Here is a 20,456-nt window from a genome sequence, read left to right on the forward strand (position 1 = left end):
AGAGAGAGAGGGGCGAGAGAGAGAGAGAGAGAGAGAGAGAGAGAGAGAGAGAGAGAGAGAGGGGGCGAGATAGACAGAAATACAGATGGTGAACTAGAGAGAGTGCGAGTCAGATAGAAAGACAGAGGGTGAGTGCCAAGGAAAGAGAGAGAGAGAGAGAGGTGCCCGGTTTCTCTGTATTCTCAGCATGGTGCCTGCAGAATGTCATTACCCACAACAATAGCATTTCTGCTCTATTTGCCTGGCATATTTTTCCATAGGGCCTCTGAAGTGTGCCACTCTCAGTCGGACCTGAAAGACGAAAGTGCCTACCCACAACAACAGCAGCTTTGACCCGGCTCCCCCCTCCTGCTCTCCCCTCACACGGCCCCCGTCCACTGCCCTGGTGGGGGACACGGCGAGGGGGAAATACCGCTGGGCCCCCGGGCAGCCGCTGAGGCTTTGCTTGGTAGCTGAGGAGTAGGGTCCGTGGGGAGGGGACTCTTCATCACAGCCGACCTCTCTCCAGAGACAAACCTCCCCATAATGGTTGCCATGGACAACCGGTGTCATCACAGTCGGCGATGTTCACAAGTAAAACACAGTGAGCTCTTTGAACATCCTTGAAACTAAAAGTGAGTTAGTTAGTGCTCATTTGAAATGGTAAGGTTTCTGAAAGATACCAAGCCACAGGCCACAGTCTTTCAGACCGTCGTGACGGTTCCGAGAAGAATAGAGCAAATGTTATCATGATGATTGAAACTATAAACACAAGACAAAAGTCAAAGCCGCATCGGCATTGTTGAAAATTGTATCCTTAGTGAAGTCAAAACATGAACATGTCCATGCTGTTGCCAACATTTCAATCGCATTGAGAAGAGAACACAGACTTAGTAATGGATCCAAACAAAGCAACGGTGGCCAGGTCCTCCCTCAGCAACCCTGGTGCGTGGGAACTGCTCTGAGATGCTCTCAGCTTTCTTCCCATCGCTCGGCCCCACATTTGCTCCTCTGTCTTCAGTTAGCAGCCCATGACAGAGAAGAAGAAGAAGAAGAAGAATGAGAAAACAGATGATAGGCAAACAGTTGTTGTTAGGTGTGGGGAGGGGTAGTAGCTACTTTGGTTGTCTTGCCGACTGCGGCCATCCCAGAATACACGCCACAGTTCTAAACAGATCCAGCTCCCTTTGCTCCCACGGGGCAGATCATTTGCGAGGACCTGAGCTGGATCTCTACGGAGCACACAGAGCACTCCTGAAACACAGACCTGGTCTCAGGGAACACGCCACGATCGCCAGAGAGTTTTCCGATGCAATTAGTGCCACACATTCTGCACAAAATGTTCACCACCGCTCTGCCTCGCACATGTCCCTCATGGACCGCAGCTATGTAAAGAAGGAATGTCTCATGTCTTTTATATACCGATGCGCTTTGAACTACTGGCTGTGATTCTCGACATAGCAAAACCTCGGCGACGAAAGCCGGATGGTTGCTGACGCGTGCCCTTATGGTTCAGAGACTCCAGGGAGATGAAAGCAGCAGAGGCTCGCCAGATTTTGTGTACATATCTTCTCTAGGATTGCATACTGGATTAAAATATATCAAAGATAAGCCATTCATCCAGAGAAGACTTAAAGGTTCAATGTGTCACATTGATGCAGAGCGTTTAAAAAGGGGAATTCAGTCCAAATTCCTAATATTGGAGAGAGTTGTCCCAAGTAACTTTAGCGTTTTGTGTATTAATGGTTGACAAAAGGGTTTCAATTTAGCTTCCTGGGCTAATGGAAACAGATACGCTTGTTTAAGGAAAGCCCTCAGGCTGGGTTTACAGAAGACCACCCTGGCAATGTGTTTGAAGGGTTGCAGCGTCGTCGTCAGACATTAAATAACATTATAAAAGGAATGGAGTCGCTGTTCAATTTGGAATGGAGGACTTGCTAACTAAACTCCCAGCTCCTTACAGTCTAAACAAACGTGGCGCGTGGTGTGGCTCTTGTCATTGTTTTAATCGTCATTTCTCTGAGCGTTTCCCTGGTGGACTACACACAAGCCCCTGTTCATAAGTGTACGATCAATACAGTTACGAAATGCACAAGCACACACACACACACACACACACACACACACACAGACACACATACTCCGACACATACGCTACATCATGCGCTGACTTCCCAGGCCTTATGAAACATTTCCCAGGAGGTCTTGCAACTGCGGAAAGTGTCACATAGATTATTTTCTCATTTCTCTCTTTTGATGAAAGCACTCCCCACCACCCCTCTCTTTCTCAACCCCGCCACCCCCCCCCCCCCACACCACCCGTCCAGACTGTCCCCTGCACCAGCTTTTAAACACTAAAGGTTGCGGAAAACAAAAAAAGACACCCCATGTGAAAGCGTCGCTGTCAGGGCGATATTACATTTTCGGAATTGTCTTTTTGCACCTCGGCTAAATGTAAGTGAGCGCACGGCATTGGTCAACGTTTTTCTGCAAAGAGAGCAAAGGAGGGTTTGGAAGAGACATTAAAGCCACTGAAAAAAGTCTTTCCATGTTACCATGTCGCTGCGTCACAATGAACGGCATGGCCTTCCCCCCCATGCTACCCGCACTGCGCGTCTCAGCTTGAATGTGCCAGCGGCCTGGAAACATTAAGTAGATTAAATGTTAGCCATTGAAATGTTAGCAACAACAAACCCAAACAAACAAAATAAAGACAAAACAAACCCAGAGGAAAAAAACACTGGTCTCTGCTGTGAGCTGACCTATTCTCTGTTGTGCGTGTGTGATTGTGCGTGATTGTGCGTGAGCGAGTGTGTGTGTGTGTGTGTGTGTGTGTGTGTGTGTGTGTGTCTGTGTGTGTGTGTGTGTGTGTCTGTGTGTGTGTGTGTGTGTGTGTGTGTGTGTGTGTGTGTGAGCGTCTAAAAGCAATTCAATCTTGCATCCCAGACATGCGATGCGACTCCCGCGTGGCGTGGCGGGACGGGAGGGAGCGTGGCGATAAGGAACTCCAGACCCAGACAGCCACAGCTCGCTGCAGGAAGGCAGACGTGTGACAGATCATAAAAATTAACTGGCTGCCATATTTTTCTTCTTTTTTTTTTGGAGTACATAGAGGGGGCAGTGCACAAACACAACTGCTGGCAAGAGATAGCAGGCGAAAGCAATCACCACAAGGGAAAGAGAGAGGGAGAGAGGCAGAGAGGGGGTGAGGCAGAGAGGGAGAGAGGGAGAAAGAGTGAGAGGGAGAGAGGGAGGGAGTGAGGGAGCGAGGCAATAAGGCAGAGAGGGAGAGAGGCAGAGAGAGAGAGAGGCAGAGAGGGGGTGAGGCAGAGAGGGAGAGAGGGTGTGAGAAAGAGAGGGAGAGAGGCAGAGAGGGAGAGAGGGTGTGAGAAAGAGAGGCAGAGAGGGAGAGAGGCAGAGAGGGAGAGAGGCAGAGAGGGAGTGAGGGAGAGATGCACAGAGGCACAGAGGCAGAGATGGAGCAACAGAGAAAGGGAACGAGGGGGAAAAAGCAAGGGAAAATACAGGGATAGAAGGAAAAAAAAGAAAGAGGAGAGGAATGAGCTACGCATGGAAGATTATCTGAACACAGCCACCAAAGACCGCGGAGAGAAAGACAAGGGAGGAAAGTAGACCACACCCCCATTCCGTGTCCAGGCGAACAAAGGCCCCAAAAAAAGATGTTTTAACATTCATTGAGTCAGACCAGTGGCAGCCGCCTTTCCAAATATCATTTTGGAGATATCCATCAAGCCGTGTTCTGGTTGCTCCTCAGCACTTGGAAGCCATCTCCTGGATGGCCAGTGGCCCACGGCTCCTGCCTGGCTGATAACCCCCAGACAGCAGGGGCCCCGCGGCCACCCCCTGGCCCCCCCTGCCCCGCTCCGCTCCACCCAGCAGAGATTGGGCAGCGTTGGGCCAGTATTTTCTGCTTGGATGGAGCCAATGTTTTTTGGGATTCTATATTGACTCTGACTGCTGCTGATCTGGATAAAAGGAAGGGTAAGACTGAGGCAGGGCGCGGAATAAAATTGCTTTCAAAGATGGAGGTTTGCGATTGGGCGGGATCGTTGAGGCATTGGTTTTTGTGTGAGCATGTGTGTACGTGTGTGTGTGTGTGTGTGAGTGTGTGAGAAAGAGATTGTGTGTGCGAGTGTGTGTGTTTCTGCTCCAGGGTGTCCAACAGGTTCCACTGAAATGTCAAATCTGCCCTTTTTGCTCAGTTCAAATTCTATCACTTTTATCTGATACAAGCCCACCGCTCAGACATTCCCCCCCAGCGACCAACCAACTCCCCCTCCCCACCAACACACACATCACCTCGATCTCATTTAATCATGCCATTCCTTATCTCTCCCCTTCCTCCAAGCATTCCCACTTTTGTTTGACTTTCTCCCGCCGTCTTTCTATCTTTCCATCGGCCTTGCTCCGTGGCGACAGCAAGCCCATATATAAAGCGTTTCTTAAACCAAATCGTTTCATTTCATCTCGGGGGAGGGAGGGGGGGCGGGGGGAGAGGAGAGGGGCGGGGGGGGCGTCGACGGGCTTTGATTCAACAATCCCGCCGACGCCACGAGTCGCGTTAGCGGTGCGATCTCTCACTGGTCCGTCCCGTCTCCACCGGTGCGGATCCACCCCGATGTGCATCATCTCGGTGAAACAAAACACACATGAAAGGCAGAGAAGGCAACGCGGGGCAGGCCGTGGCAGGGCCCTTCCTGTGGTGTTATAATCCAATCGAATTATATCGCAGGGTATCGCGCTGAACTTGATATTACGCTGTTAGCTTGCCATGAAAATACTACACCACACGCCGTACCGACCTGGCAGAGGAGTGTGTGAGAGCTGCCGCTGGCTTGTTGTTGCTGTTCAACAGGAGCAGAATAACATGTTCTGTGCCTTGCCACCACGTGTGAAGAACGCCACCGTCTATACGTCACGTGCCTCTCACCTTGTTTTTTTGTCTCACCGCTTGCTGTAACTCTCTGTCTATCCGTCTGTCTATACGTCCCCCCCCCCCGAGCCACCAGATACCAGCTCTGAAGAACTGTGTGTGTGTGTCTGTGTGAGTGTGTGTGTGTGTTATTGTTGTTATTGTTAATAGGTGATCTATTCGATAAAGCTCTCGTCGTGCACGCTCAGGCTTTTTCCAAGCCTCGTGAGGATGGCTCTCTGAGGCCGCCCGCTGAATGAGCAAGGCTGCCATTACCATTAGAGAATATGGAACATGTGTACACAGAACACACACACACACACACACACACACACACAAGCACACAGACACACACACACAGGAAGACAGACACACACATACACTCAACACATACATACACATACACACACACACACAGGACAGTGTGTCTGGGCCAGTTGGGCTATATTGCCTGGTCACTAGGGAACAACTCAGCAATAAGGAGTGCAATAAAATGAGCCCTTTCCTGCCGCGGAAAACCCCAGTGGCGCCGGGCTGCTCGGCTAGACCTGTCCGCCCGGCGCGCACACTGGTGACAAACTGGTCTCTTACACAAGGTATTGATACCTGACACTGAATGTATTGATACCTGATACTGGATGGGTTGAGTGAGGGGGACACAACGGCCTCGCTCCCAACGACCTCCTAGCCCCCCCCCCATCTCGGCTTTTACGACCCTGGACGGGTGATTATTTCTTCACCGAGATGGAAATCGCCGTTGAAACGGCGCCGTTCAATGCTAACCGGGTCAGGGAACAAGAGAATTAGCCACACACACGTAACCCGACACCCGTGTAGGTGTGTTTTCGTGAGACTCGGTACTTTGTGCTAATTGTTCCGCGCATAAATGGCATCGATTCAAATCCGTTTAGAGCACTCAACGCGGCCCTTGATGCCGTCCTTCACTTGTGGTTCCGGTTCTAACTGACTGCGTGTCTGATGAGATCAGCCGTTTGAATTCATGATCATGATTTTGATCAAATTCATTCAATTTTATGAATCCATGGTAATGACTTCGAACAATTCCAACTTGTGTTTACTCGTTTAAATTTGGACTCCAAATGGATTGAGAATCACGTCACTGTTGAGTAGAGTTGGAGAGCTTGGGTACAACCAACCTGTACTGTGTTGACACACACACACACACACACACACACAGTGTCTGGTTGACGGCTGGCACCGATTCAGTGTTTCCAAAGAGAGCGTCTGCAAAACACCTGAAAGATAACACTCAGGAAGGATTACCATTCCCAGTCCCTCTCCCTCTCTCTCTCTCCTCAAGAAAAGCATACGACCACTGCATCCCCCCACTGTCTGTCTGATATCATTCATAGTTGAGCCCTGTGGATTTGTTCCCTTAATCCAATATTCATGCTCTGCGAATTGTTGAGCACATGCAGAATAGTTTGTGTCTCTGACAAACACGCGCATATGCACAGTATGCAGAGCACACACAAACACGTACACACGACCGCACACGCACACCCACTCACACACCTTGAGAAAGACAAGAATTAAAACTAATTGCATTAGAAGAGAAGTTGTGTGGGATATGTTTGCTATGCATGGCAGGGAGACCGGCTGAATCCAGCCTGAATGATCACGGGTAAATTAAACAGAGAACATATCCATTGGCCTCTCTCCCTTTGCCTTGTTGAGAAATAATGCAGAGCATTGTTCAAGTGCTGTTAGACTGTGGGGAAATAAAGGCTGTTATATAAAGACAAGATAAAATTGCCATCAAATATATGATATATATAATCATTAGCCTCCAAGTCTGCAACAGCCAAATCATCAGAGAGTATTGTTATTCCTCACTTAATAAAAAGAGACTTGGCAAGCAAATGGCGACACGCAACACATTGTCGTGGGTCCATCAAGAGAATAAAGACATGCCTGCACTTTGTTTGATCACTTTGTCACACAGTACTATTGATCGACCACACAACATGCTGTCAATCTGGAGGTTTGTTTTTTTGTGCCTTTCTCTCCCCATCTCCCCAAAATCCTCATCCGTATTTATGCCGCTTTGATACTCTCTTTCTCTCTCTCTCTCTCCCTCTCCCTCTCTCTCCCTCTCCCTCTCTCTCCCTCCCTCTCTCTCTCCCTCCATCCCCCTCCCTTTCTCCCTCCCTCTCATAATGTTATTAATTGATTGATATTGTACACAGCTTCTTGAAAAGTCCTTAAATAATGTAAATGTCACAACACGAAAGACAACTGGACTAACAATTAACTTCTCCTATTTCTCGCTGTACTGAGCATCCCTTACTTTCAGAGTCTCAGGATTGCCTGACATGACAAATTATTGATCAGGATGGATCTGATTAAATAAAGAAGGCTTTGAACGACAGCAGGCTTTGATCTATGATTCAACAGCAGAACATAGTATAGGAACTAAGTAGCCTTGTTAGCCTTGTGGGTATTGCTTGTACCACAGTTACCAAGAATATTTGCCATTCACCCCGTTTTGGGGACAGTTTTCGGTTTACTGAGGTTAATTTTTCCAGAAATGTCTCCAAGCATCATGCCAAGCTTGTGTGGTGGTCACCAGAATTCGCTTTTCTTTCTGTTGAAGTAAGCCAACACTCAATGTAATATAAGAGAAAAACATCTTTATGTAGAAATGGTGAGTTCCTTATACACATACACAGCACTGTGTTTTGCATGAGCATAATGAGACGATGCATGTAATGTATACTCAAACCACATGTATATTTTATTTGTACATATTTTCTTTACTTGAGTAGCCTCCTGATATTATCAGTGTTGTCTCTTATTTAAAAAAATCTTCACTGACAACAAAGAGTACCTATTGCAATGAAAAGAAAATTATGCAGCAAAATTTCTCATTTCTGAAAAAAAGGGAAAAATAAAATGCCTACTTAAATATGTAGAAACATAATATAATTAAATGGAGCCATTAATGTATGACTTGAGGCCGGATAAAGAAAATTACAATAAGGTAAACCATATTAGAGATTTTAACTAAGTAAGTTGTGAGGGCATTATTAATCATCAAAGGACTGTAATTACTCTTGATAGTTGAAACATGTTGAGCCCAAAGACCAAGAAAATGAAAAGTGTGGCTTTTTATCACTCATCTACTGCCAAGGCAGAATTAAAAGCTTGGCTTTCTGCAAGTGCATAATCGTTTGGCCCAGGCAATTACAAAAAAAAATAATTAGCCTATTAATTAGAATTTCTTCTAAAGCTCACCCTGTTGTTTGGAGCCACAGAGTTCCATGAGGGTGGAATTCCGTCCCTGTAGTTCCAACCGGGAAGTCTCATGACTTCTGGACTTTATGTCCCTGGGGAAAACAAACATCTCATTCAGGGGGGGGGGAATCAAGATCTAAGCTAGTTGTGTGAAAGAGAGGAAGAGAGGAGAAGGAGTGAGAGAAGAGTCAAAGGAAAAGAGGGGCGCGGGGGGGGGCATGGGGTTTACCAAGAATGGTGGAGCGGGGGGGAGATGGGCTGAGTGGGGAGCGTGTTTAATTGCTAGCCAGGGCGATATTTACATAGTTAATGCCTAACCCAGATTTTGTGAGCAGACAATTATGCTCGGGTTCCTGTTCCCAGGCCGCCTCTGACGAGGAGACCGCCGTCCAATCATCTGGTGCACATGTGAAGCCAGCGGGAACAAAACAGAGAGAAAAAAAAGACGTGGAATGCACGCTATTCTACTGTTTCCTGTCCGTCGCCCACTCGCCCACCTTGAACAAAGACAGAAAATAAATGTCAAATTCAAACTCTGTGCCAGCATATCTTATTTTCTTTCGTGCCACTCGGCCGGGGGTACAGACTTATTATTTTGGGAAGTATTCAGCCCAGAGCCCAGTCTATTCCTCCTACATCTGTGTCCAGCAGAGCCGCTGGTTGGATCTTTTCATTCAGCCTCGGTGTGTTTGTGTCCACACACCATGAATACACTTCAGCCGGCCCAATCAATGGCAGTGTGACACACGATGGCTGACGACAGACAGGCGTAGCGAAAAAGAAACTCAGTGTGTGTCTGTGTGAGTTCGTAGATGTGCTCTGTCTCTATTCACTGGGCGGTGGCGAGGAGTCGGGCGGATAATCAGGGTCCGTGGTGACACTGGATCCCGTTGGAGACCCCCAGCCAGGTGCTATGGTTCACAAAGTTATTTATTAACCCAGATCACTATTGAAATTTATTCCACTGCCACAGCTGCCATTCCCACGGCCGTGGCTGGCCCATGCGCACTCGGCTGCATGCATATCTAACCTCTCTCTCTCCCTTGCTATCTATCTCTCTTCATCTCCCTCTCCCTCTCTGTCTAGCCGTCACTCTCCCCCTCTCTCTCTCTCACTCTTCCTCCATCGCTCTCTACTACTTGGGGCTATCCCTTTTTTCTCTCATCACTCTCTCTCTCTCCTTTCGCTCTTTCTTGTCACTCCTCTCTCTCTCTCATCACTCCCCTTCTTTCTCTATCCCTCTCCACTCTCATCTCACTCTCTCTCTTAACCCTCTCCTCTCTCTATCCCTCTCCCTCTCATCTCTCTCCCCTAACTCTCATTCCTTGTCATTCCATCTTTATCCGTCTCTGCCTATTCTGTGCCCCCCCCCTCCCCCCCCGCCCCCCTCTCTCCCTGCCCCATCTCTTCCTCTGTTTCAACATTGCCCTAGTTAGCTCGTCCCAAATAACCAAGAGCAGTACTGAACAGAAGCAACCGCTGTCTATGAGACGGGAGAAGTGGGGAGGAGGCCGCCATACATATTAACACATTCTGTTGACAGCCATCGTCGTGGGACTAAACCGCCAAGTCCCAGTTTTCAGCGGGTTCGGTGCGTATTCGTTGACTGCTAAATAATGTGTCTTAATCCTGTGTTGATTGTGAGATATGAACGCACACTTCCTCTGTCTTTCTACCTCACCGACTGTAATATCACATCTATCCACCATGTGTTCTGTTTTGATGCAGGATTCGTATCATTCGTATTCATGGTGACAGAGAGAGCGTCTCGCTGGATGAGACGAGGTGTTTGGGAGAGCATACATGATGAAGTCCATCGACGTGGCGTGTTCTAAGGTCAACCCGTGCTCCGGGCCAAACAAGGGCCCATCCGGTACACCGTGACCACCCACCAGCGCCATTTGCACAAATAAATTCAACAATCCTCCTTCATTAAAAGAAAGGGTACCCTGACAGTTACATTTAATGCCATTCAGTGAATGCGGGTGCTCCTATCTATTCGTTCCACACGCATCAGGGCGAATTCCAATTTGCATTCACCCTGTGAATGCAAACACTGTCAAAAACAGCTGGAAGCTATCATTGATCCTTCGTCCGCTCGCACTAAAAAAGATATATTCTCTTCCACTCTCTATCCTCTTCTTTGTAGCACTGCGGTGTGCAACGCCGCTCATATTGAACCGGTTTGAACCGGGTCTCGGTTGTTGTTGTTGCGCATCAACAATAGAGGTGGCGACACGTTGCCATACGTCTCCGTCTCGAGGTGCACCGGCTCCCCGTCGCGTCGCGGTACCTCCGCGCCGATTGACAGACCCACGACGGAGAGGAGCCTCCATCGTCAAGGGAAGCGACATCGCTGTCGTACTCCCGGGGCAACCCCTCCATCGTCTCATTTGCATATTTGGCGGAGGTGGAGGCGGAGCTGGGAAGATGCAGGGGGGAGAGAGGGGGGAGAGGAGGAACGAATGGTGGAATCCTGGCCCTGGGACAGGTTGCTCTGCACTTGCGTAGTCGACCATCTCAGCCCAGGGTTGGTAGGTGGGGGTGGGGGTGATGGGTGGGTTAGTTGGGGGATGGGGGAGCGGAGGTGGCGGGGGGTTAGATGATGCCAAAAGGTTTGAAGGCAAAGAATGACCTGTCTGGCTGCCTTTCACTGCCACTCGCTGTAATTGACAGTTTGAGACCTTGTCCAAAGTAAATGCCAAGCAGAAAATGAAGGGGACGACAGTGAAATGAGAAGAGAGGGTGCTCTCTCTCTCTCACACACACACACACACACACACACACACACACACACACACACACACACACACACACACACACACACACACACACACACACGCTTTCATGCACCATTGCTGTCTAAAACCATGCACATTCTTGCAAATGCTCATCAAAAGTATTATTGGGGACACCTTCATGTTGGTCATGTTTACACACACATACACACACACACATTCATGCAAACACACCTGCAGACACAAAGAAATGCACACATAAACACCCCCCCCCCCCCCCCACATACACACACACACATATATTAACTAAATGTCACAGTTTGAGTCTGCAGACATGGGCAAATTGAAAATTGAATTCCAATTTTATATGTAACGAAAAAAAAAACATTTTTCCAATTAAAACAATTATAATTTATGTGCGTTCATTAAACACGTCAATACTCCTCTCTCATCCACATAATTCTGTTACAAAAAGTAGACCGTCGAGACTGCGAGATAAATTGTCACCAGTCATGGTGCAAGAGTCTCTCTCTGTCTGTCTCTCTCTCTCTCTCTCTCTCTCTCTCTCTCTCTCTCTCTCTCTCGCTCTCTCTCTCTCCCCCCCCCCCCCCCCTTCAACACTTTGCATGGAGTTCGGTGAAGAGGAAGCTATTAGCACAACTCCCCCTCCACCACACCAACTCCCACTCCCACTCCCACTACCAACACCACCTCGCACTCCTCTTCCTCCCCTGACTCTCATCTCGGGTCCCTCGCGTGAAAGCAGTAGCGTCAGTTGGGTTCTCGGAGTAGCTTGCCGTTTCCTATTGACCTTGCTATGCGCCATTGATTTGGGCACTCCAGACTCCCCTTGTCCACATGCATTAAGGCAGACGGGGGAGATTTGAAGCGGATGGCTGGGAGTGGAGGAAGGGGGGATGGCTGGTGCTCGGTTGATGCGCCTGACACACAACGCCAGGTAGCTCCCTGGATGCTCTCAGGCTAGCTCCTTTCTGACACAGGGCTAATGGGCTCCGACAGGGCCGTCTGAATGGGAAAATGTTAATGGGAAACTGTGTGTTACCAAGACTAGGTTAGTGATTATAAACCCGGGTACGTGATCTTCCACATTTAATTTGTGAGGTTGGTGGGGGGAGGAGGAACGTGTATGTGTGGAGGGAGAGAGAGAGAGAGAGAGAGAGAGAGAGAGAGAGAGAGAGAGAGAGAGAGAGAGAGAGAGAGAGAGAGTGTGTCTGGGGATAAGTGGATAGGGCAAGAGGAGAAAGGTGTAAATTGCAATATGTAAATTTAAATATGTTACTCCCAGATAATCACTTATAAATCTGTCGTGTAATTGATTCATACAACGTGATAGCAGTTGACAAAGCATGTGTAATGTGACACTCTATAAACGTTTTGCTCAAGGGTAAAGTGACGAACAAAGCAACAATAAGGCTGTGGTTATTCAGGTTACAAACAAGTTTTTCCTGGATATAAAAAAATAATTGAAGATGTTATTTTTCATGTGAATTAGTGTGAAAATTTTAAATTAATAGTCTGATGATAATAGCATCGGTATTAGATTTTTATGCTTCTAGACTTCCTTAGTTTGAATGATCAGAAATGAGTGATAACATTCAAACCATGGTACTATGAATTATATTGGAATAGATCATTTAATTTAAATATTTAAATATATATATTTAAATATTTTTTATATATTTAAAAACTTTTTGCACAATTGCTTTTACTTTGCCTGGTTCCTCATGCGATTTGAAGCTCCCCAGACAACCACAATCAAATCTGCACAAATCAAGAGAAAGGAAATGTCTGGAGAGCACTAGTCAAGTCCGTTTAATACCATTTGATAGTATTTTGTACAAAATTTAGAGGAAAATCTCTTTCAGACCTCTATTTGCTCTAAAGCGACTAACTAATTCGCCAAGGGCAACGAACAGAAATGATTGTTGTTGTCGGCGCTTCAATACTGTTTTGACCTTAAATACATTTTCTTAAATGGAGATGTCTGCGGAGCAAATAAGGGAAATATTTACTTAACAAAATACTGATAGTGAATTAATGAATGAGCCTATCCTATCCTCCTACTCCTCGGTTATCGTTAATTATTCTTCATCAATCACACAACACACAACCACAAGTGGTATCCAATTTTTTCATTGTTTTCTGGATATGGTAGAGGCAACGATGACAACTAGTGTAACTTTTAAGAATGTGAAATGGAACTTCAGAATCAAGCAAGTGATGCATCAAGCAAGCATCAAGCAAGTTCAAGGTTCTGAAAAGAGGTTACGGTAGGCACCTGCTGTCGTCAGACTCCTCTAAAGGTCTTTAAGTTGGCCTTTATTGTTGGCCTTCTCTTTTCCCTGTTGGGTCAGGTGGTTACCTGTTCCAATAGCTTACTAGGAGAGACAGCAGACAAAGTCCCTTAACCCTCAATGAAATCCTTAGCATTTTTCTCACAGACCTTCTCCAAATGTGCCTGGTTTTGACAAAAAAACACGTAAGGGCAGCTTATCATGGTACACACGCTCTCACAGTCTGCCCTGGTTCATTCCCCTGCCTGGGTTCCCTAGACTATGACACACAGTCCTCCTGTGCAGACGTTTTAGTCATCCACAAGGACTGCAAATAGTTCTCTGAGGGAGAAGTGTTTTCTAGGTTGAATCAGAGAAAGGGGCTCCCATGGACATGTCACTGGCGCCGAATGGCTGGTCTAGTGGGTAGAATGTGTCACCATTACACATGGCACATACTCTTATTGTTACAGATTCAAAACATTAACATTCAAACTCCATGATCTAATCTTTTTAAATGAGCTGGTTTCAAGTCCTCGTGTCGTCCGTCTTGAGATGGAGTGGTTGTCTCAGGGAAAAAAACAAATAATAGAAAAGATATGCGTGTTTTCCAAGATACATGATGACCGACTGAGTCATAACCGCAAGAAAGAGTGAAGCAGGAGCTCTGAAACATGAAAGGCATGGTTGCGCATATGCTTTGCTAATGGCCACGAAGGGATGGAGCAGAGCTACGTCTCCAGACATAAAATGAAACACGGAACATATCTATTCTGTACGCGCGGTCTGATTAAGGCCGTAATGAGGCATCAAGGCTGATACGCACAGCCTCAACAGCAGCCCACATTATCTGGAAATGAAAGCAGAGCCAGAATATGTGGGACGGACTGAGGGACGTAATTAAGGACGAATGGAAGAAAAACAATGAAGGAAATACGTTTGACTCTTCCCAAGGCTCCATGCAAATAGAGCTACGCCAAACAGAGTGCATGCTCTATCTTACGATCTTACGAAAACATTTGTCAAAGAGTAATAAAACCGTTGAACCGTTGTAGGTAAAATGCTAAGATCTGATACAATTTTTAAGATATCTAAAGGGGTACTCACTACTCACAGGGATGAAATATGTCGTCAACCTTTGAAAGAGAGTGACACAAAGAAAAAGAAAGAAAGAAGGAAAGAAAATAAAGCAGAAAAGGACTGGGTGAATCACACGATAGGACGCGTGCTGGAGCCTCTCAGATAGCGGTGCACAATATCATGGACCCCCAGGAGCCTGGAGACGGGCCGGCTAACATGGAACCCACGGGCAAACCAGAGGCCTCATTGCATGCAGAGCGGTGGGTCTGGGGGGGGCGGGGGGGGGCCGCAGGGGGAGGGATGGCTATTCATTGTTCATCTCCCCCCTCCCCTCCCCGCCTGTCCTTCAAGGAGATTAGTCTGAACACGGCAACTGAGAGAACCCAGAGCCCGGGGCCCCTCCTCCTCCTCCTCCTCCTTCCTCCTCCTCCTCCTCCTCCTCCTCCTCCTCCTCCTACCCCCTCTGTCTCCTCCTGCCCCCTCCCCCCTCCTGTTTGTTTCCCACCTCCTCCTCCCCTACTTGAGGTTCAACGTATAACAAGCCAGAAGCGCCCTATATGCAGCAGACGTGATGGAGAGAGGTGCTCATCCATGACGCTGACACACACACACACACACACACACACACACACACACACACACACACACACATAGCATTCTAAACAGCTCCTCAGTCAAACAAAACTGCATTTGGGCCTCTTTTTTTTCTTCATCGTCTTCTTCTTCTTCACACTTCAGGTCAATGACAGCACCCCCTACCCCACCCTCACCCCCTGTGTCACATCACCCCCAACCTTCTGCCCAATCCCCCCTCGATGCCTTGAAATAAGGTCCGATTTCAATGTAAAAGTCAAAGCTTCTTTGACATAATCAGGCAAGCGAAAGGAGCCCGGAATTGGCCACGGTCTATTGGTTAAGATTGAGTGGATTGTTTTTTGTTCTCAAACCCCTCCTTCCTCCCATGCATGCATAAGTAGCTGTATGTTTTCCATATATTACACTGCTCCAATGCTCGGAAGTTTAGATAATACCGTCTCGGCCCAGCAGAACTAATGCTTATGTGCTGCTATGACAAATATGAATTCAGCTCCCTGCAAAGCACCAAAGGTTTCACTAAATTCAAAAATCAATGTGTGTGTGTGTGTGTGTGTGTGTGTGTGTGTGTATGCGTGTGTGTGTGTGTGTGTGTGTGTGTGTGTGTGTGTGTGTGTGTGTGTGTGTGTGTGTCTAAGAGTGTACGGTTGTGTGGGTTCTGTCTAAGAGTGTAAGGTTGTGTGTGTTCTGTGTGTAAGAGTGTAAGGTTGTGTGTGTGTGTGTGTGTGTGTGTGTGTGTGTGTGTGTGTGTGTGTGTGTGTGTCTAAGAGTGTAAGGTTGTGTGTGTGTATGTGTGTCTAAGAGTGTACGGTTGTGTGTGTTCTGTGTCTAAGAGTGTAAGGTTGTGTGTGTGTGTGTGTGTGTGTGTCTCTAAGAGTGTACGGTTGTGTGTGTTCTGTCTAAGAGTGTAAGGTTGTGTGTGTGTGTGTGTGTGTGTGTGTGTGTGTGTGTGTGTGTGTGTGTGTGTGTGAAATTGAACAGAAGGGCCATGTCGGCTCCACATGGGCTTTTGGAAAAGTACACTTGATTGTTTGCTCATATTTTCACAGAGTAACGTCTTTTCCGGGTTTGTAGCTTTCGACCGTCTATTACACTTGTCACTTGGACCGTGTATGCTCACACCACATGCATACACACACATGCCTCATGAGGAACAATAGTATTTATAAAACGCACCCATTGCTGTTTCCCTAGTACCCAGATTAAGTATACTTGGCGTATTTCAATTTTGCATTTTCAAGTCAGTACAAATATATCGGGTACTTTTGAATTCAATTCAATTAAATAAATGCTCCCAATGTCCTGAATTTGTGATTTCACAGACACGGTTCATTTGTCTGTGAGAATGTGTGTCTGTCCATGTGTGTGCACGTGCGTGCGTGTGTGCGTGCGTGCACGTGTGGGTCTGGGCTTGTGGAAGGTTAGCAGGTTGGGGCCTGACACACATACTGTTCCAAGAGGTGGCTATTTGTGTCCGGGCACCTGCTCCGAAGTTGGCTGCTCCCAGTGCCGTCCTCTTACAGTGACTGAGCACCTGTAACCCCCTCCCCTCCACCCCCCACCCCGCTACCCTTCCAACCCACCTCCCTGGTGAATGACAGATGCCGGCAGGCGACAGTAGCGCCTGTATACAGGGTGTTGTTGTTGTTGTTGTTGTCGATGTGTCCTCCATATGTCATTCACTGTTCCACCTGTGTAGCAGGGGGGAACCAATGCACTATATGCTATGGCTATAAACCTGAATGCAATCCGGTAGATGTTTTTTACTGAGTGCGTGTGTAAGTGTGTGTCGGGGGGCAAATTGAATACTTTGATTTTTGCGAGTGCACCGGTCATTATTGTAATCACCTTGCGCTCACATAGAAGTTCTCAATATATTACATTTGGTGTTTGGTAGGTAGCGCGTGATTGCGTGTACAATTAGCAACAAAAGCACAATTACACGTCAGTTGATTGGCTTTTTTTTTCTGTCTGCTTTGTTTGGATGGGAGAAGGGAAATGTCTGTGCCGGTGTGTTTTGTCGCCGATCAAAGGCACAAAAAGGATGGAATATTTTCCCCTGTGATTTTAAGGGTTTTGATCTAATGGTTATGATGTAAATTGGACATCATTATGCGGCAAATGGACTGAAAGTGGGTTTTCTTTGGATGAAGTGCCGACACAAAATGGGAACTAATTCTGTATTAGAGAAAGTACCATCTTGAAATGTGTTTGAAATAAAAAGGAGGGGCCTTAAAGGCACAATCTAATGGCATGATTATCGCTGGTATTGAAATTCTACTGAATAAAGATGAGCTATTTTGTCAGAACTTGCCCAAAAAAGGGTAATTTTACTGGGTACTGCGTGTGCTTCATACTACGCCCAAAAATGAAATATCCAAACGCCATCTGCGCACATATGCTCCACACTTAGTGGAAAGGAAGCCTGGCGGCCATGATGCCATGAAGATCTCGGTAATGGACCGCCGCCTTCTCCCGTGTCACATAAAGCCGCATTAGGAATCCCTCAGTCCACATCCTGACCCCGGCGCCTCGACAGCCAGGGACCATTATGGCGGAGCACCATCAAGCACAACTGCCAAAGCGTAGGTAGCGTTTGGCTAAAAACACACACGCTCCCTGATTGGATTAGGGGGGCAGAAGGAGGCGGGGGGGGGGGAAGGCGATACCCCCCTGCTAACGGCGTGTCGTGGCTCCATGAGAAGGCATCGTCTGTGATGAATCGAAAGGTTTGGCCTCATAAATTATAATTATTTGCTTTTGCCAGCAAAAGGGTTTGAGCAAACCACTTAGCATTGCAGCTATCTATCAGCAACCGCCCATATGGCGGTGCTGAGATTAACACTGGACGTTTTTTTTTTTTCCCTGCTCTGAAAATGTGTTATTTGGTAAAGCGGGAGAGAGAAATAAAAACAGGGAGATGGGGTTCCATGCTGTGGTGATTTTGTATAAATCAAATCAGCGTCCGACTCCAGTGTCGTATAAATATAGCCCGCTTGCTCTTTGCATACAAACACATTGAGAAACTGCAACCCAATCTCTGACTAATTGATCATATTTCTTACAGTCTGACAGACTTGTATCCATCAATGGCTGCCTATTCACAAGATGTCCCCCATCTTCCCAGATATCGTCAATGAGCGATCTACCCCCCTTGGTGTAACCCCCAGTGATCCTTTCTCTAGCCGTAGTAGAGGGTAATAGAACAGGCAGAAATACATAACAACAAAAGAAACGTATTTCCATCAATTTATATTTGTTATTTTCCATCCTTCTTCTTCCTTCCTTCATCTTACAGTATGGTTTTTCTTCTCACTTTCATGTAGCTTACTCATGTTTTATTTGCGACAATTATATATTCCATCTGACTTAATCAAATCTTGCCTTTTCAGATATACTAGTAAGGTACTAGTGGGCAACATTGATATCCCATGATACAGGTTTTAACTTGAAAAGCAAAAAATGACAAAATATCACACTTAATAGTAATAGTAATGTAATTCCCCTGACCCTTATTCCAGTTGTGTGTTTTGTGTGTCTCAGATTGCCAGTGTGCCTATCTGTCTGTATGCTATTTTTGTCTCTGTGTGTGCGTGTCTTTGCATGTGTACACATGTCTTTCATTTTGATGAAAAACTATTTCTACAATTCCAATCCATTGTCAATTTGACTGGTTGCGCTGAATCATACAAAATCAAAAGCAAAAATCCCTGACATGTTGCTCATGAAGTCCCACTTGAACAGCGCAACACATGCTCACACAGGTCTCCGGGAGCCAATACTACTGCCAGTTTTTTCTCATTTCCAATTAGTGCGCAATTCCAAGTCTCTAATTGGATGCCGGCGAAACTCATTTGCCAATTCAGATGGCAAAGTCGGACCTCATCTCTAAAGAGAAAAAATTAAGAAAAAAGGAAGACATTACTGCCTGGATCCCTGACTCGATAGTGCGGAAATGTAGTTGGTGAGCCATGCAAAGATCAGTGTAAAAAGAACATATCACTGTCCACTCTGGTTTCTACAAATTACATCTTAAGCTCTCGGGCATCTCCATTGTGACAACCCTAGAGGCCTCCGTAAGAGAGAGACGAAAACAGATGCACACATAAACAAAGGGATAAGAGACACCACAAAATGAAACTGAGACCTGGGAAAGGTAAACTGTGGTACTGTAGTGCAGGAATGGAGGAGGAGGAGAAGGAGTGAAACACCATAGGGACCGCTGGGCTAGGATTTACAGTACAAGGTGGAGGACATGGCTTGAAAACCCTGTGCCTGGCACCCGTCCAGAGACACCTCCACGGCTCTTGGCTGCCGTGGTTTATGTTACCACGATGTTGGCTCCCAGGTACAGGATGGTACACCAACAGCTCTGGGGAACCTCTCGTGACCTCGGACCTGGCATCCTGACAGGTTTGACAGCTGCCCTTGGGTCTGAGCTGAAGAGTAAACCGGCTATGTTTCGTTACGCTATGAACGGCATGAATTAAATGTTGAGTTTTTAGTACGCCTTTACCAAATAAAAAACAGTGATCCATCAAGTGGAGTCAATTGCCCCGCACGTCCCGCCGCACTGCTTAGCAACATAAGCTATGCAGACATCCGAGGCTGATGCAAAACTGTCACCCTAACACGTGAGGTGCACTTATCCAAGTCGTTTAATCGTCAATCAACCGCCCCGAAACGGCACAGATGTCTACCTGCAATGGAACAGCTGCTGAGTTAAAAAATGAAGGCGAGTGGAATCTCCTGCCACACCATTCAAAAGCATCCAATAGCACGACGGAATTCGAGAGAACCGTGGTCTTGGCTATGCTGGCTATGCTGATCCACAAACATTACATGTTTGTGGATAACCCTCACTCATTTGTAAAGGCCAAAAGAGGGCTCTAGACATGCTGTGTGCCTCATTTTACCAGAATACGTCTTTTTTATTGGCACTCCGGTTTTACTATTCCCAGTGTGGGTGTTTTGTTGAAGTCCAATTTAAAAAAAAAAAGTCATTTGTTTTGTTTACTTTCTGGAGAAATCTCCATCGACAGTCCCCGTCTGTTGTTAAGTCTTGTTTGCCTCAAAACCAATGTCGGGTTCATCGGGAGGACACTTAGGAGATAAGTAATTCGTAGCAAAGAATGAAAGTTAACATTTTGACTACTGATGCAGCTTGTGACGATATGAGCAATCAAGTTGTACGGCGACTCCTCTGTTGCATATAAGATCTGAATTCCCTTCCATATATCCCATTCTATCTGAACTTCTGAAACTCACTTTCATTCATGTGTGCTGGGGGTTCAGGCAGAAGCAAAACAAGATGCTTTGACCTGACAAACACACGCCCAACAGGAGCTTGTGTATACAATGTCCCCCCCCCCCCTCCCGGCCCCATCCACACACACACACACACCCCGTGGGACCCGGATATAGCACGGAATAACAATCAAACCCCCCCATCAGATTCCACCGGGATCCGGAATTAACATTACAAACAACACATCTGCAACACCTTCCCCCCCTCCTGAACAGGGAAAAAGAATAAAAAAGAAGACAAGAAAGAGAGAGAGAGAGAGAGAGAGAGAGAGA

The 20,456-nt window shown here is 46.8% G+C and overlaps 1 protein-coding gene across 1 annotated transcript in view; it reads right to left on the reverse strand.

The window, feature by feature from the left end:
* The window catches only part of LOC311355416 (partitioning defective 3 homolog), a gene marked incomplete at its 3' end in the record, with an annotated part of 445,195 nt that overhangs the window by 49,906 nt on the left and 374,833 nt on the right, over nt 1-20,456 (reverse strand). The window contains exons 24-26 of the mRNA XM_084475186.1: nt 10,420-10,592; nt 2,535-2,618; nt 313-452 (exon numbers count right to left, since the gene is read on the reverse strand). Of these exons, the coding sequence (XP_084331312.1) occupies nt 313-452; nt 2,535-2,618; nt 10,420-10,592 (397 nt within the window). The remainder of the gene's footprint in view (nt 1-312; nt 453-2,534; nt 2,619-10,419; nt 10,593-20,456) is intronic.

Source organism: Micromesistius poutassou, assembly GCF_964030765.1.
Source record: "Micromesistius poutassou genome assembly, chromosome: 11".
Taxonomy (NCBI): Eukaryota; Metazoa; Chordata; class Actinopteri; order Gadiformes; family Gadidae; genus Micromesistius; species Micromesistius poutassou.